This window comes from Cavia porcellus, unplaced genomic scaffold (genome assembly GCF_034190915.1).
Source record: "Cavia porcellus strain 051 isolate PalLab524CR breed Dunkin Hartley unplaced genomic scaffold, mCavPor4.1 scaffold_11, whole genome shotgun sequence".
Classification (NCBI taxonomy): domain Eukaryota; kingdom Metazoa; phylum Chordata; class Mammalia; order Rodentia; family Caviidae; genus Cavia; species Cavia porcellus.
The window spans coordinates 54,016,101-54,035,100 of NW_026947494.1; the positions used below are offsets into that span (position 1 = coordinate 54,016,101).

At 36.4% G+C, this 19,000-nt stretch overlaps 1 protein-coding gene across 3 annotated transcripts in view; it reads right to left on the reverse strand.

The window, feature by feature from the left end:
- Cenpk (centromere protein K) overlaps positions 1–19,000 on the reverse strand; it is an 89,597-nt gene that overhangs the window by 66,415 nt on the left and 4,182 nt on the right. For all 3 annotated transcript variants that reach the window (XM_063258257.1, XM_063258258.1, XM_003461596.3), the window contains exons 3-4: positions 18,118–18,174; positions 9,926–9,998 (exon numbers count right to left, since the gene is read on the reverse strand). In XM_063258257.1, coding sequence (XP_063114327.1) covers positions 9,926–9,998; positions 18,118–18,174 — 130 coding nt within the window. The remainder of the gene's footprint in view (positions 1–9,925; positions 9,999–18,117; positions 18,175–19,000) is intronic.

Below are 19,000 nucleotides of genomic sequence, written 5' to 3' on the forward strand. Positions count from 1 at the left end.
TTAGCATTGGGTTTCTTAGCATATCTTCCTCAGAATGTCTGTTCATTACATCTTATATTATATAATGTGTTCCTGTAAATCATTTTTTAAAAAAAATCTCACGTGTGAATTTCTACATATATATCTAACCTCTCTGTATTATAGGGAAAAACAAATCATAACAAGACAGGAAAACAAATTCCTAGAAAAACATGCAATGGATAAGACATATAAGAACACAATATAGCTGATCTTCCATAGTTAGTATGTTTTCTCTTGTTATTTTCAATAGATTTGTCCACATCATTGGCTTAATATAGTTAAACATAGTATTACCTATTTTTATAAAAACGCAACTTTGTAAGCATTGTAGGATTTGAGAGCTGTTAATAATTAATACCAGTATGGATATCCTTTACATCTTGTCATCTTCAGAGTAGTTGCCTCTACTTTTAGGGTTGATACTAACATGCATACCAAATTCAAATAAAATCAGCCAAGGCAAACCCATGGTCTTATGAATCGGATTCAATTAAGATCAGTCATAGTAAGACAATGTAAGTAATACAGGATTTCAGTTTAAGTTAATAGGAAAATAAGGATAGTTACCAAATCTGACATGAGTGGACAGACCAGAACAAATGAAATTCAAACTAAATATGACAATAAGACTACTATGTCTTTTAAATCCTGATACACTATTAACAATGACCTCTGCCTTTTCTTATAGTGTTTCAGAGCTGTCTATATTAAAGACTATACCTTACCATCTCCGCCTCATGTCTACTACTCCACTTTTCTGCTATAATTTGTCTACCTTATTCCCTCATTCCACTGTCTGCCCTGTTCATTGAGGCCTCTTTGCCACTGTTGCTGGAATCCTGGTATCCCTTCCTCTCTTTCTCTGGAATGTCCTAGAGCACTCTCTGAAGGGTTGGATTGGTGGCCACGAACTCCCACAGTTCCTCCTTAACTTGGAAGCATCTTATTTCTCCATTAATTTTGAGAGAGAGTTTTGACGGGTATATGAGTGTTGGTTGCATATTATTTTCTTTCAGGACTTGGAATATTTCTCCACATTCCCTTCTTGACTTAAGAGTTTGTGTTGATAACTCTGTTGTTATTTTGATAATTTTCTCATTGTAGGTAATCTGCTTCTTTTCTCTGGCTGCTTTTAATATTCTGTTCTTTTGGTGGATTTCTGGAATCTTGATTATTACATATCTAGGTGTAGATCTGTTTTGGTTGTAGGTAGCTGGTGCTCTGTATGCCTCTTTTATCTGGATATCATTTCTTTTTGCTATACATGGGAAATTTTGCTTTAATATAACTGTGAATATTCTTTGCATTTCATTTTTGGTTGGTCCTGCTTCCTCATTCACATTCTTTATTCTTAAGTTATGTATCCTTTTGTCATCTTCTAGCCTTTGAATTGTTTCTTTCTGGTTCCTTGTTATTTTTAAGAGGTTTTTTTTTTTCTTTCATGATCATATGTCATAAATCTCTCTTCAAGTTTCAGAAGGCTGGCTTTAGTTTCTGTCAGGGCATTTTGCCAGTGTTCAATGGAGTTTTTAGTTTCCTGATAATCTCTTTGGATCTGTTTCATGTATTCTAAGTTATGTTTAAATTCTTCTTCAGAAGTTTCTCTTTCTTTTCTGATTCCCTCAGTTCTTCCATCTGTGTTCTCTTGGGCGGGGCTTGTCATTTCTATAATCTCTTTATATCTTGCCTTACTTGCATCAGGAGTAAAGCTTTAAATTCATCTATGAGGTCATGGATGTATTTTTAAATTTTGGCTGATGCTGTATCGAGTATTGAATGGTTACTGTGCTTGTTCTGGTCAGTGTTTACTTCTCCTGGGCTTATTTTCTCATGTTGGGCAGCTGGAGATTTTTTTTTATTTCTACCTCTTGTCATGTTTCTGGTTTCTTTCAGACTGGAGTGTCCTGGGGGTCTCTGGCCTCTCTGTATTGCTTAGCGATTTTCAGAAGCGTGCTAACTTGAGTTTTTGTTGTCTTCCCCAATTTGCTGTTATCTGGGGTAGGCAGGGATGCAGGGACGGTGCAGGCTAGCCTCCAGCCTCTGTGCCAGTCAGTTGTAAATTAGGCTGTACTTTCTAGATGTCACAGAGTTGCGACTATTTTGTATCTGCTTATATGGCCCCAAGCATAGGCTTGGTTCAGCCCCAGCAAATCCTGCCAGTTCTCTCTGTGCCAGAAGCAGCTGACTAATGTCACCATGGCATAGGGGTCTGCCCCAATCCCAGCTGTTCCCTTGAAGACCTCTCTGTGACAGGAGCACCAGGACAGCAGGTCTGCCCAATTCCAAGATGTCTTCCACTAGTTCTCTGTATGACGCTGAAGCCAACACGGCGCCAGGCTCTGCCCAATTTCAAGATGTCCTCCACCAGACCTCTCTACGCCAGAGGCAAGTTGGTGATGTCACCAAGCCACAGGTTCTGCCCAACTCTAAGATGTCTTCCACAAGACTCTCTGTGTTATTGATGTTGCTGTGGTGGCAGGCTCTGCGCAATTCCAAGATGTTCTCTGGCCAACCACAGAAGCCATGGGACCCAGTCCCTGGTACTCACCAGAGCTCGGTGCAGGTCTTCCTCTTGAGTCTACTGCGCACCACGCCGCTTGCTTCACTGCGTTCCCCGAATAGTGTGGAAAGGTCAGAAAACTGTACAGTGTTCGGCTTCGGAGCTCCAGAGCTTTTCACAATCTCCTCTGGTGCAGCGGGGCAGTCCTGGCTGCTTCACGGGGTCTCGGGTCTCAATTTGCAGCAGTCACCAAAAGCCAACACAGCTTTTCCTGTTGGGTCCACTAATCAGTTTGCCACATTAAAGACGTGGGACTTGCAGCCTCCCATCATCAGCCTTCGCCGTCTCAGCACGACTTTAAATCCTCCAGCCGCACTGTCTTGGTTAATAAGAATCGTTATCCATTTGTCTGGCCCTCTCCATGTTGTCATATTCTAGCATCTAATATGATTTCTCAGGAGAGACTCTCCGCCCAATCCCCTAGCAAGCCGCCATTTTTTTTTCCACATGTTTAACTGTGCTTTCTTTAGATATGTTCAGCATTTCCTTCATTTCTTTTATCATTTCTTCTTTTACCTGGGAGATTATTTCTAGTTTGAATTCCTTTAAAGCTTCCCGGAGTTGCTTCTTTATTTCAGTTGCTATTATGTCCGATATTTCAGGTGTATGGCATATATTTTCTTCTATCTTCATCACTAAGGCTTCTTTGGATGGGCTGGAGGTTTGAGATTGTAATTTTGTCTTTCGTTTTGTCATTTTCCTATATTTCTGTGTTTCAAGTGTTATTCCAAGGCTTCTCTAGGGTCTGTTGGAGATTCTCTTCTATGCCCTCAGCTCCTCGGACTCTAGCCACCCAGCTCTCCGGATTGAGAGAGGGTCTCTGGCGGTGGGGCAGGCTGGCCCAAGCCCAGCCCCCGGAACTGATGGCTCCATCTCACCCAGAACTCCAGAGTCCTCCAAGCACAGCTGGGAGCAGGGATGCCATCCTAGGCCCGCCCAGGACCCGCCATGCTGGTCCAGGGCACCAGGAAGCCACAAAGTTCCCTCTCTGGGCTGAGCAAGGGTCCCAAACTAGCTGGACTCGGGGGAAAGTGCATGGGGCACTTACGCCAGGCCACCCAGCTCTGGAACTGATGGCGCCAGCTTGCCTACTCAGAACTCCAGAGTCCGCCAACCACTGCCAGGAGCGGGGAAGCTGCTGCAGGCCTGCCCAAGACGCATGCTGGTTTGGTGCACCAGGAAGCCACAAAGTTCCCTCTCCAGTCTGAGCGAGGGTCCCAAACTAGCTGGACTCAGGGAAAAGTGCACAGGGCACTTATGCCAGGCCGCCCAGCCTCTGGGAATCAATGGCACCGCTTGCCTACTCAGAACTCCAGAGTACGCCAAGCACTTCCAGGAGCGAGTAGGGTGCTGCAGGCCTGCCCAGGAGCACCACGCTGGTCTGGTGTACCGGGAAGCCACAAAGTTCCTCTAAATGATTTCTGACAAGAGTGCTAAGATAATCAACAGGAACAGATAGTGTTCTCAACAGAAGGTATTTTGAAAATTTGAATAAATGCATGGATAGGTATTAAATCAAATCTTTTTCTAAGACTACGCCAAAACAACCAACTCAAAACTGAACAAAGATCAAAATGTGTGAGCTAAATCTATGAAATTCACAATACCACAATTATAATTACAATAAGTTCTTAGTCTCTATGCTGCAACAAAATAATTCAGATATAGTAATATCTGTAGTAAATTATAAGTAATAGAAATTGATAGCCAGTCATCATGAGGTTACATGCTTGTAACCCCAGCACTCTAGAAGCCTGGGGAAGGAGGACTGCAACTTCACCCCAAGAGTAGGCAACTCAGAACTTAGCCACACTCTGTCTCAAAACAAAAACTTTAAAAAGGAATTGGGATGTGCATTATTGCAAAGGCCCTGGTTTCAATTCCCAACATCACCACCACAACCACCACCACCACCAACAAAAAATCTAGAAATTTGTAACTATCAGTTATGCAGTCTAAAAAATCTGAAAACAAGGCAACAGCACAATTAATGTCTGACAAGAGCTTATTTTCTGCTGAAATAAAGGAAGGAGCCAGGGATATATATCGATGGCATAGCACCCGCCAGGCAAACGCAAGGTCATGCATTCAATCCCCAGTACCAAAAAAAAAGGATACAAATGGGAGTCAAGTGAGGTGGCACATGTCTGTAATCCTAACACTCTGGAGGCTGAGGTAGGAGGATTGTTGTGAGTTTGAGGCCATTCTGGGCTACCCAGTAAATTCAAAGCTAGTCTGAACTACATAGCAAGACTCCGAGAAAGAAAGAGGATAGAAAAGTAAAATATTCATATCAACATTTTATTAAGCCATTAATCACCTCCTAAAATCCCTCTTCTTAATACTATCACATTAGTGATTAGTTTTAAAAAACTTGGAACACACTTAGAATATATGGATGGCTATTACCAAAACAACAGAAAATGACAAATACCAGCAAGAATATAGACAAATTTTAAAAAATTATGTACCATTAGTGGTACTGTAACATGGAATAACCCATCACCATAGAAAACATAGTAGTTGGTGAAAAACATTGAAAATACCAGATACAATGGTATATGCCTGTAATTCCAGCTACTTGGGAGCTGGATATAGGAAGATTACAACTTTGAAGCCAAACTGAGAAACATATTAATATCATGCTCAAAAATTTAGAAAACATTAGGGATGTAGCTCAGTAGTAGGCTACTTGTCTAGCATGCACAAGGCGCTGGATTCAATACCCAGTACCACAAAAAAAAAAAAAAAAAAAAAAAAAAAAGAATAAATAAAATAAAAAATTTTTAAGTAGTACCATAATATGACCTACCAAGCTCACTTTTGAGCATCAACCTAAATTAATTCCATGTATACAGAAGACATATTCATACATGTATATTCATTTCAGCATCAATTGTAATAAACAAGAGATAAAAGCAACAAATCATGATACTTAATAAATTGTAGTATATACATATAACAGAATATTATTCATCCTTAAAAATGAAAGAAATTCTGACACATGCTATAACTTGAATGAACTTTCAGTATATTATGCTAAATGAAATAAGCTGGTCACAAAAAACACAAATACTAAATGATTCCACTTATACTGTACGAAGTATGTGAAGTAATTAAACTCAGAAAAAAGTAAAATGACAACTGCCAGAGGCTGAGGGGAACAGAAAAAGGAGTTAGTGTGATTAATGGGTACAGAATTTCAGATTTTCAACTCAATAGCATTCTAAAGGCTGGTGGTACAAAAAAATTGAATTCACTTAACACTGCTAAACTACACACTTAAAGATGATTATAATAAGTTACATGTGCATCTTTTTTTTGTCTTTTTCATTTTTATCGGTATCAGGGATCGAACTCACGACCACACACTTGCAAGGCAGGTGCTTATGCCGCTGTGTTAAATCCCCAGCCCCACATGTGCATCATGACACAATTAAAAACTTTAAAAAACTAAACAGAACTTCAGAAACTTGTGCAACTATAACAAATGATCCTACTAAAATTTCAGGAGAGGAAAAAAAGCAGTGGAAGAAGATGGAAAAAAATGTGATAAATAATAACTGAAAATTCACATACACAAGAATTTTAGTGAATGTCAGACAGAATAAACCCAAAGAAACTCATGTCAAAACACATTATAATTTATCTTCTAAAAACTAAAGAAAAAGAAAAAAACCTTGAAAGCAAACAGAAAAAACAATACTTTCCCTATCAGGGAAAAACCAGTAGGACAATATATCTGTCATTAATAACCAAGAAAGCAGAAAAAAGTAATGTATTTTTCAAGTACTAAAGAAGATAATGCTAAATTGTATATTCAGTGAAATTATTCTTCAGGAATGAAGAGAAAATCAAGACACTATCAGTGAAAGAAGATATTAAGAAAATTTGTCAGTAATAGACCAAATAAAGAGTGGCTGAAAGAAGTTCCTGAAACAGAAACAATAAGAAAAAGAATTTCAGAATGTCAAGAAGAAGGGCCAGGGATTTAGCTCAGTGCATAAGCAGCTGCGTGGCAAGCACTATGTTGTGAATTTGATGCCTGGTACCAAAAAAACAAGAATGTCAAGAAGAAAGAACAAACAAGAAAAAACAAAAATATGAGGCAAAGCAACCATGAATCTATCACAAGGAAATACTGCTAACAACTTGAGGGAAGTTTAGAAGTGGACCCAAACTTCTCAGTAAAGTCTTAAATCAGAATATACCACTGTAACCTTGAGATTATTAGAGGCCCCAGCTATGTTCTTTTCAGATTCCTGATCCACATAATCTATAAGATTATTTATGAGATAATAAATCTGTTCTTTTGAGTCATTCTAAAAACAGTACAAAACAAGACTAGAAAATTTTGATGTGGAAGCTGGTCTTTAAGGCAACTGGGGTTTGTTATATTACTCTTTGTGCCTAAAATTGTTACAATAAACTTGTGGACAAGACATAAAAAGTCCTATTATAATATAGCAGATGGATGAAAAAGGAATGAAGTAAATATGAGGGTTCAATATTTAGCAACTATTCATGAAATATGAAACAAGACTCTAAGCTAATTCTTAACTTTATAGTTCATCAAACAGATTCCACTCAATGGGTAGAGGACAGATATCTGTTCTAAATCTGAGGCATTTATAGAATATATTGGAAAAGATGTCTAGGAGATACAAAGATATTTGAGTCTGATATTATCATGAAGTCTGATTTGAATGACTATATATTGATTTGGAACTTTTTGTGGGCCCAACTTTGTCCTCTAAACCCAAATTCACTTGTGAAAAGCCTAACCATCAGTATCTTAGAACGTGACTGTACGTGGAATTGGGCAAAGAAGTAATTAGCCAGGTATGGTGGCAGAAGCCTATAATTCCAGCATTTTAGGAGGCTGAGGCAAGAGGATTCTAAGTTTAAGCCCAGCCTGGGCAATTTAGCAAGACCATATGCTCAAAAAAGACTAAAAAGGGCAGTTGCAGATGTAACTCAGAGCAAAGGCCCTGAGTTCAACTTCTAATGCCACAAAAAGACAATGAATAAAGAGGTAATTATATTAAAATGAGGTCACTAGGTTGGGCTACCATCTGACATAACTGCATCTTTGTAAAACGATCTTAAGAAACAGAGGCAGAGAAGGAAGACAATGGGAAGACACAGGAGGAAAATGGCTCTTATGGTTTAGATGAGTGTCCTACGAAGGTCCATGTGTTGAAGGGTTAGTTGCCAGTATGTCAGTATTGGGAGGTGCTGGAGCTCTTTAGGAGGTGGGTTCTTGTGAGAGATCCTTGGGCCATTGGGGATATGTCAAATGATGCCAATGCCGAGGAAGTGAACTGTGTACCCCATTCTGTTCTGCTTGCTTTGTGGCTCAAGATGTGAGTAGTTTACTCCTCAACATGTTCCCCATCATTACCAACCAGAGGGGAAAAAAATGAGTTCATTCAATCTCAGACTGAAACTCCTAGAACCATCAGATGAAAAACATTTTTCTGTTATAATTATTTCAGGTATTTTGTTAGACTGATAAGACTAATATAATGGCCATCTACAATCCAAGGAAAGAATCCACAGAGGAAATCAATCTTAGGCAGGTATGGTGGTACGTACCTATAATTTTAGCTCTATCACTGAAGAGCATCTGCCTAGCATGCCACAACACCAGGTTCAATCTCCAGTTCCAAAAACAATTTAGGAAAAAAAAAAAAAAAAAAAGAAAGGAAGGAAAGAAAGACTGAAAGAAAGAAATCAACCTTGCTCACATCTTGATTTAAACCTCTAGTTTCCCAAAGTTTGACAAAATAAATTTCTCGTTTAAATCATGCAGTTTATAAGTTAAGCTCTAAATTGATACAGAAGTCATAGTTAAAGCAGAAGGAAAAATAGTGCTGGTATAGCATATAGGGTGAGAAGTGAATAAAGCTTATCACAGACCTCAGAAGAGGAGTGAGGATGAACAATCTTTGAGATATTCAAGAACACTACTGAGAAGGCAATAGGATATATAGTTTAAGACAATTCTTTAAAAGCCACAACTGTATATTACAATATATAGAGTCCATTCAAAAAATGTATATATACTTCAGAAAAAGAAAAACTTGTATAAAGTACACATTCCTCTGATTTAATACTTGCAGATTTTTACCTATGGGGGATCCTAAAAGATATTATTCATAGTAGAAAGCCCATTACACAGCCAGCCCTGAAAGAGGAAATTAAAGATGCTTATCTTTGATCAAGATTACCAAAGGAGCAATTCACCACACCAATAAATGTCTAGAAACCAGTGGCCACTACTTTCAACACTTTTTACTCAAAGTAACTTGCATTAATTTCATAGTATCTCAATAAATTTAGTATCAAAATATTTATACAAGTTTTTATTTTCCTGAAGTGTGTACACATTTTCTGGGATGCACTGTCTATCTATCAAAAATTTAAGTATAAAGACTAACAGGTAATAAAAAAAGATGTGGAGCAACGATGAATATTAGTGTGAACAGAGTAATTAAATAGAAGAATGTGGCTAAAACTGTCTATAAAGAAAATGAGAAAAAGGATAGCTTACGGCTGCTTCTTAGGAAATGGCAATAATTTCAGTATAAAAAAATAATTCTACAAAAGTGACCAAAGATAAAAGTACAAAGAATTACAAGAAAGCACAGGGAAAGAAAGAAGACATAAAGAAGAAAACATGGTATAATCCTATATGAAATTTCTAGATGAAAACCAGAAACTTAGAGTTTCATAATTAAAAAAAAAAAATCATCAGGTGTGGTGGCATACACCCAGAATCCCAGAACTTAGGAGGCCGAGGCATGAAGATTGCCACAAGTTTGAGGCCAGCCGGGGAACCACATAGACACTATCTCAACCAAACAATAAATAAAAATAAATAAACAAACAACTTAGGTATTACAATTACAAATTTTAATGTGATCTTTTATTAACCAATCAAAAACAAAAAAAAACCATTTGCTGCCATTGGACAAGTCAAGAAATAACAAAAATTATATAGCACCACTATAAATAAGCACCTAAAAATGAAATAACTTTTCCATTAGGTAAGTTTCATTCATTAAGAAACAATTTAGTTTCTACTGAATAAAAGGCAATGCCTATGAAGATGAAAAATGACTAATAAGTATCAATAATAATAAAGATTAGTGTAATTTAGGCAGGACAGATACATACCTTTAGAATAGTCACAAAATAACATGTCAAAAAAAAAAGAAAAATGGAATGGAATAAAGGTAATTTCAAAAAAGCCAAATTGATTTGTAATTCTTGTGATCATTATATTAATTGGCCAATACTTTATTTCTATAAAAAGAACCCCCCAAATAACAATCTTACTTTCAGTTGTTTCTTTGTGCCACTGACTGAGTTCAGCTGTCAAACACTTCACTTGCATAATTAGTAACGATAGCTACAAAACAAAAGATTAAGATTTAAAGTCATTTCTTGTTACTGGTATTCACAAATGAAAATGTAGACCAATTTACTTCTTTAATAGTCCCTAATGTAAATGGCTAAGAAAGCAGGGCATGGTGATGTATGCCTGAAATGCTGAGGCAAGAGGATCCCAAGTTCAGTTCAACACTGGGCAGCTTAGCATCTTAATGAAACTCCCTCAAGACAGAAAATAAAAAGGGCTGAGGATGTTGCTCAGGGCAAAGGCCCAGGGTTCACTCCACAGAACTATCAATAAATAAATGAATAAATAAAAACCCTAAGAACACAGCATCACTAAATTATGTAAAAATTCAACATTACGAGCACAATTCTACTTTAAGCTATGCTAAATGTAACATACCTTGTGTTACATTAATAATACAACATAGTATTAAGAATGATAAATTCTGCTTCACTAAGACTTTACATACATTACTTCATAAATATATCTTAAAAAACAAGATGTTATCACTTGTCAACATTTTAAGTAAACCTTTTAAATAAATGTACTTTAAAAACATTATAAATATTTTAGCTCAGTAGCTAAAAACAAAACTAAGTACACATATGGGGACAATTAATTATAAAATGACCATTTCGCCACACATAAAAACCAGTTTTACTACAGAACTTTAGTTTATCGGGTGTGTATTCCTTAGCTAAAAATGAATTATGGTGAATACGTTTTTGGTAGAAGGTAAAGCAAATTGTTCAGATTTAAAGTCTGTGTATGCGTTAAAGTAAATTTCCGAGAACTTTTAGTCTTCTACTTACATTCTTACTGGTATCAAGACACACTACAAAATTCACATTTCAAAAATGCAGTTTTATTGTAGTATAAATATTACAAAGCTACAAAGTACTATATTTTGTAACCCACAGTAGCTCAAAAACCATGCTCTGTATCACAAAATTATTTATTAAAATATACAAGAAAGACCATAGGCTTTGCGGAAGATGGCATAGTGAGCAGTAAAGCCTCTCCAAGATTTGGTGTCTAGAAACTGGGATACACCAACGTGAGGAAGAGAAAGAGGGAAGTGGGTCACTGGGAGCAACAAAGGATCTGAAGCAAGAATTGAAGCATATGGGGAGAGCAAAGAAAGAGATTTCAACAAAGGAGGTGGCAAGGCAGCACTATCTCCTTGAGCTAGGACTCACTGCATGAGAAGGGCAGCTTGAACCTATAAACACATGGCAACTACTGGTGCCCACAGAGAAACACAGTAGTGGAACGGAGCAGTGTACAAAGCTAACTGCAGTGGTTAGTTACCTGGTGACTGACATCCCTTCATAGAGGGCAACTGATTTGTAGCCATCTTGGAGAGGGGCCTGCTGAGCTCAGAATTCAGAATACTGGAGACCAGGTCTATCTTGTGCTTCTCAGTGACCAGGTCAGGAAAAGTTAAGTTTAAAGCAGCAGGAAATCAGGGAGCCAAGTCCAAACTGGCAGGTTACACAAGGAGTGATGCAGGCTGAGAAAATGTTGTTTCAGCCTCACAGTCAGAACCAGCCAGAGCTTCAGTGAAAATAAAGGTGCAGGCTTACTGAGATTATCAACTACCCTGCCATAAGGCTACTGCTGGCTTGCTGGGACTAATCAACCGGCATCTAGATTCTGTCTGTCCTCACTGTCTACCACTGACAGGAAAGACACACACACCTTGAAGTGGACATGTCTTTCTTTTTTCCTCATTTTGTCCATGACTCTGCGAATATGGTATATTACATTTACTGACATCTGTATGCTTTTTGTTTTCTTTTTTCCTATTTTTTGTTCTTGTTTTCATGAGTGTGAACAGGGTTTCTAGGTTTTTTTTTTTTTAATCTGTTCTTATTTCTTGTCTCTTTCCCTCCTGTCTTCTTTACTATCTTGCCAAGTTTGCTGATGCTCCTTTGTTCTCCAGACTTGCTTTACTGTCTTCTATCCCTCAATTTTCCCCTCTTACTCCCTTTTATATTTTTTAACTCTGAGGGTTTTTTAGCTTTTTAGCTTTCAGGTATGGTCCATTTAATGTGATGTTGGCTGTTGGTTTGTCATAAAAAGCTTTTATCAGATTGAAAAAAAGACCATCCCAATTTTGTGTATTGTTTCTATGATAAATGGATATTCGGCTTTTTAAAATGTCTTCTGTATTCATTAAGATGACAATATGGTAAACTGAAGAGGTGGATCTGGACTCTGACCACATTTCCACCAGGGACAGCACAGACACACTTTTAAGTGGGCCTTTCTTCTCTCTCTTCTGTTGTTTGTTTTTTCTTCATTGCTTATTGTTTTTATATGAGTGATAATGTGATTTCTGGTTTTTTGTGGTTGTTGCTCTGTTCTATTCTTCTTTGTATTTCTTTCTTCTCTCTGTTCTATTGTCTTTCACACCAGTTTCTGAAAGTGGGCATGTTCTGCCTTTGTCTCACAGCCTAATCTCTTCCTTTTTATCTCTATTTTTTCCCATTACCCCTTTTAAATTTTCTCCTCTGAGACAACAATTGCAAGCTAGAGGGTTTACTGTACTACATACAATTTTCTGGTTTATTTTATTTATTTATTTGGTGCCAGAGATTGAACGCACAACCTCATGTTTACCAAACAGGCACTTACACCATGAGCTAAACCCCTGGCCCCTTCTGGTTTATTTTAGATTTTTTTTTTTATACAACCACAAATCTAGTTCACACAGCAAAAGGTGGCAAATTAACAATAAACTCAGTTTGTCATTTTCTTGGTTGTATATGATGCTGTTATTGCTGATTATACCATGTTACCTGAAATGATATCATTGTTCCAACCAGTTGTTCTTCCTGGCATACCAATATTGAGATTGACTAAGTGTCATAAAAAATAATATATGCTAGTGCCAAAGAACCACTGACTGGCCAAGTAGGTCATCCTCAATACACTGTAGAGATATGATCTTATAACAGACTCAAAACCCAAAAGCTAGCTTTACCTGGAAAGCACCTTTGAGAAGTAATCATTTTCTAAGGGTTCCATATACTAGGAATAAAACTATTCACCACGGGCAGTTTACAAGCATCAACCCAGGAATTAAATAAACAAAAGAAAAAACAAAATAAGACATTTAAAAAAAATGCAACCCAAGACATGTACCTTACCAAAGGCAATCTCAGGGGATAATGAGGTAAGACACTATGAAAGACATCCACTAGGACTCTCCTAAGTGGTAATAACAAAGCAAATGAATAAGGCTCTAGAAAAATATCAAATCAGAGATAATTTCTCAGATAACTACACAGTGATCACAATGAAAAACATGTTGACTCTAGAGGAGATACAGATTTAAAAAGAAAGAAAGAAAGAAAGAAAGAAAGAAAGAAAGAAAGAAAGAAAGAAAGAAAGAAAGAAAGAAAGAAAGAAAGAAAGAAAGAAAGAGAAAAAAAGAAAAGAAAGAAAAGAAAAGCAAAGAACAGGACCTTAGAAAAAGATGGAAACAAATACCCAAAATGCACACAAAAGAACTGCAAAAAACAGATTCAAGAACATAGTCAGGAAACTAAAAATTCCATTGAAAGTGTCCACAGCACAATAAACCAATGTCAGGGTAGAATCTCAGTCATAGAAGACAGGTTTTGTGCTTAGCAATCATGAAAACAAGATTTCTTTAAAATGGCAACAGAACACAAGAAATCAATGCAGCAGATGCTAGCTGATGAAAAAAAGAATTAGCAAGGCATATAATAGTCAAGATTACAGAAATTCAACACAGGAATACAACATCAAAAATTGTTACAGGAAAAAACAAATCACCTATAAAGGAAAGCCCATCAGAGCGACAAATGACTTCCCAACACAAACGTTCAAGTCAAGGAGAGCTTCAAATATTCCAAGTACTAAAAGAAAATAACCTGAGAAAAACCACACCTTCCTCTGAAGTCAGCATCGCCATGCTGATCAGGAAGAGACTGAGTCAAAAGAGAAACAATGCCTTCTCTTGAAGCAGGCTCTGCCATGTGGATCTGGAAAAGACAACCAGAAGAGAAATCATTCCTTCCTGTGAAGTATACTTCGCCATACTAATGGGAAAGACTCAGCCATAAAAGAAACTATGCCTTCCATGAAACAGGCACTTCCATACAGATTGGAAAGAGACTCAACCAGAAAACAAATCACGCCTTCCCATGAAGCAGGTCACATCATACAGATCAGGAAGAGACTCAGCCAGAAGAGAAACCACACCTTTCAGTGAAGCAGGTGCCACCATGAAGTTCAGAAAGAGACAACCAGAAGAGAAAATGCACCTGCATGTGAAGCAGGCACCACTACGCAGAATGAGAAGAGACTCAACCAGAAGAGAAACCATACCTTCTCATGAAACAGGTTCCATCACACGGATCAGAAAGAGCCTCAACAGAAGAGAAACGATACCTTCCCATGAGCCAGCCAAATGTGCAGAATGAGAAATCAGAAGAGTATTCCTGTCCACTCCTACTGGTTTAGAGGACTCAAGGTGAGAGTATAGCAACTGAGGTAAAAGAAATAGCTTGATGCTTGTATTGTTTGGTTGATGCTGCAGGCCTGGGAATGGAGGTCTGGGCATGTGCTTAGAGGATGGTAGTGTGCATTGGGGCAACTGTGGGAGATTTCCTCCTGTCTTGTTTTGAAATCCAACATTTTGTTCCATTTAATGTTTTATTTTATTTCTGTGTCTGGTTACCTGAGCAACTGTTTTGAGAAAAACAATGTGCAGTATTACTCTCATTACTTTGTTTTCTTCTCATTTAGTACTTATTTTATTCAATGTCATGTTTTGATTTGCCTTATTCTGTTTTGTTTTCTTTAATTTTGCTATGTCTGATATAAACAACTATTGTGGAAAGAGCAACATATACTATGGTAGCTATGTTGCTTTCTTATTATCCTGTTTGGAGGTTTTGTACTACTTTCACTGCTTTGTTTCGATTGGAAAATAACAAGTCAAGCATGGTGGTGCATGCCTGTAATCCCAGCATACAGGAGGTTGAGGCAGGAGGACTGCCACAAATCTGAGCCAACCTGGACTCCATAGTGAATTCATGGAAAGCCTGGATTATATATATATATATATATAAAAACATGTCTCAAAAGACAAAACAAAATAAGATATAACAGTATTTGTAAAATATTTCAGTACAAAATTTTGAGAAATCTTGTCAGTTAAAATGTTTAACCTTCATTTTAGAAAATATAGAATTATAATACTAAAATCTTAAGAATAACAGGTATACAGAGAAAGGTTAACAATACAGGCTGAAACCAGTATTTCGGAAAAGGTCTTTTGCAAAGTAAGTTGGTGTTTGTGAGCCTAGAAGGATTTAAAGATGTTTCCCATCCACCAAAGAACTAAACTGTCTGTGCAAAGAATTGGCCTACTTTTAATCTAGTAATCTCATATTTTGGTAACTATTATATAGAAGACTCCTATGTGACCAGCTCACATAACAAACTATGAGCCCTGAGTCTCTGAGAATTCCTAAAAGTTTGTGCCTGGTGTCCTGTGGAATTTTGAAAAGTATCATTTATCAACTGTATTTCTCCATTATCTTCCTAAAAATATATCCCTATTCCAAATATTTCCTCTTTCCATTCTCTCGTCAAAGGAGAAAAAAATGTGATCTTGGAAAAATTCTAATCAAACCATGTTATTCTCCAAGCACTTTTACCATTCATCAATTTTACAGTATAAACTTTCCCCATAATAGATCATAGTCAGTGGAACAGAAGACACTATGTATTGAGTGCTAGGAGTCATCTAAAAGAATCATCAAACATCTGAATGATCATCTTTGAACTCATAACACAAAAGGAAAACTAGATATTGCCAATTTGAATACTGTTGTTATGGATTCAGGACATTTCACTTTTACAGACATAAGTACTCCCCTGAAAGCCAGTATAAGGTTCACCACATGAAAATCATTGAGTCAGCTTGTAGACATAATGCCTAGTCCTTTTGATTTGATAGGTCTTAATTTCTACAACTCAGAGATCACATTTCCCAAGAAAGATGATCCTTTACGTATTATGTAGTAAGTACTTCTCCAAATGCAATATTCAGTTTTATCTTTCTAACACAGCTGTGTATTTATTTATAGATTAATTCATTATCACTAATTTTTAGATGTTAGAACTTATTCCAAATATTTTCCCTTTCTTTATCTCTCTCTCATTTTTGAGTAGAATTATAATAATGGACTTTTATCTTTCATACTGTTATAAACAATTAGAGATATTATTCTCTTTTTTGGTACCCAGGATCAAACTGATGACCTCACGCTTGCCAGGCAAGCGCTTATGCCACTGAGCTAAATCCCTGGCCCCAAGATATTATTCTTTATGATACTGAATTTGGGAAATAGGATCACATTCAAGTTAGTTCTTTTGCCTTCTGATATTCCTGTACAAGTTTAGGGAACATCCATTGGAATCACCTATAAAAATGACCCCGTCCTTAACACTAAAAGGTTTTTTAATTTTTGGGAGTAGAGCTAGTACTGGGGATTGAACTCAGGGCCTTTTGCTGAACTATATTCCCAGTCCTTTTTAGAAATATTTTGAGACAGGGTGTATCTAAGTCAGTAAATTGTCAAAGCTGGGCTTGAATTTGCAATCCCAGCAATCCTTGTTCTTTAGACTTCCAGAATGCTGGGATTACAAGTGTGTGCTACTATGCACAGCTTGTTTTTAACTCGCTACATGTTATGTTTTGTGTCTAGATATCCCCAAAAAGCCTCATGTGGTCATAAGGTTTTTTCAGAGGTGGCTGAATCTAGAATGTGTGATTGATTCATAGTGCAATACTAGGATGAAAGGTGCCGGGATTGAGGGTGGGTCACTGCTGAATCAGCCCAGTAATTGGATTGGCACTAGCCTAATCCCAGTAGACTTTATACAATATGAAGAATGGAAAGAGGCTTCTCTCATTCTCTCCTGTCACTTTTGCTGTCTTGTGGGCACCATAAACTGTTCTCCTCTATAATGCTTCTCTGCAATGTGCCACTATGACTTAGTCATTTGACTATGGATTAAAACCTCTAAAAGCTGTGAGCTAGGCAAGCTTGCCCTCTTTAACTCTGAGTGTTGGGTATTTTGCCTCAGTAAGTAGAGAAAAGTAACTTTTTAAAAAATACTATCTAATTTATATTATTAGCAAAAAAATGTACCCTTATCCCTAGCTTGCAAAAATACCCTGCTTTTCTTATATGATATTTTAGGTAATTCATTAGGGGTTTATGTTGTATATAATGAAAAATAGGGGTCCATTTAATTTTGTTCCACATGGGTACCTGTTTGTATCACTGTCACTTACTAATTCATCCCTTTCTCATGAATTGGAACTATTTTTCTCATATTTTAAATTTTAAATGACACACATCTATTCCTAAACAAATTCCATTATTTCAGTTATTATAATGGAATTAAATTATTATTAAATCTTTTTTTAAACTCAGGGTAAAATCAACTAGTGTACTACACAGTAAAATATATCTGGTTGTTATACCTAAGACAAAGTAGAATTCATTTTTTTATTACACTAACTTTTAACAATGTATCATAATTAAAACCCAAGGGATTCACTCTATAAACTTTCTAGCAGGTGTGATGATATATGCAATGTTAAATGCGTTTATGGCTATTAAAAGACAAAACTATAGAAAATACTTTCTTTTTTATAATATCTTATTCTAATTTTTCATTCATTCATTCATTCATTTTTTGGTACCATGGATCAAACTCATAACCTCACAGCTAGCCAGGCAGGCAATTATACCGCTGAGCTAAATCCCCAGCCCCCATTCATTTATTCTTGAGGTAGGCTCTTGTTATTTATTGTCTAGACTGGCGCTAGAACTCTTGATCCTCCTGTCTCAACCTCCTAAGTAGCTGAGATTTCAAGTATATATCATGACACTTGCTAGAAAGTTTATAGACTGCTTCTTCCAACTTTTAAATCAGATCATAAATTTTCAAAACGATTAAGAATACAGGTATTAACAAAGCTATTCTATTTGGAATAAATATAAATAGGAATACATCTCTTCCAAAATCTAATGAATTTCATTTACCTATTCTTAGTAAGAAAAAAAGTTCATACCTGAGCATTTGAGTTACTGAGAGTCTCAGTTCCAATAAGCGATAGTTTATTCTGACACTTGATTTAAAAGCAAAAGAAAAACAAATCAGACATTATAACACATATATAATTTCCTTCCCCTACACCACTTTTGTACCACTCCAATACAATACTCCTCAAAAAGAACATACACATGTCTGATATATGAACTTGTTTAAAGTTTCATTTTAGGCAAGAGGAACAGGAAGACAGCCAAAGACAGTTTCCAACGTAAATATATCAACAGTGATAAACTAGCATAGAAAAAAAAAACTAGTAACTAGAGTAAATTAAAAGCTACATAATAGAAAAAATGGGAGGTAAGAAATCAGAAGGAAAATAATATAGAAAAGTAAAACAGGTAAGAAATTAATAAGAAAATAATCCCTTCAAATGATATTGGCATTTTTTAAAAAGCAATTAATGGTAAAAACAAGAGTATCTTAAATTTTATTGCTACTTTTTTCTTGTTATAATATTTTTCTCTAGGAAAATTTTTGTAGTTCTTAAACCCCAATTTCTATACCAAACAGCATAAGATTTTATAATTATGTACTAACCATATTAATAATACAGAGAACCAAAAATTTATGTTAGAAATGATTCAGAAAAGACTCCACTAATCTGTTTTGTTCTGAAAACTCTCTGGAAAGAAAAAAATGCTAAAAATTTCTGTGACTCATATCATATGGTAGAATATTTGAGGTAGAACCAATTTTTACCAAAATACTGTTATGTAGAAATACTGCTGTACAGAGGTTCTAGCTCACTAAAACAGAATATGTGCACACATTTCAAACTCATTGTGTTTATGCTCATAATTATGGATTTGTTCCACTTTTGTACACTCTATTTTAGGAATAAA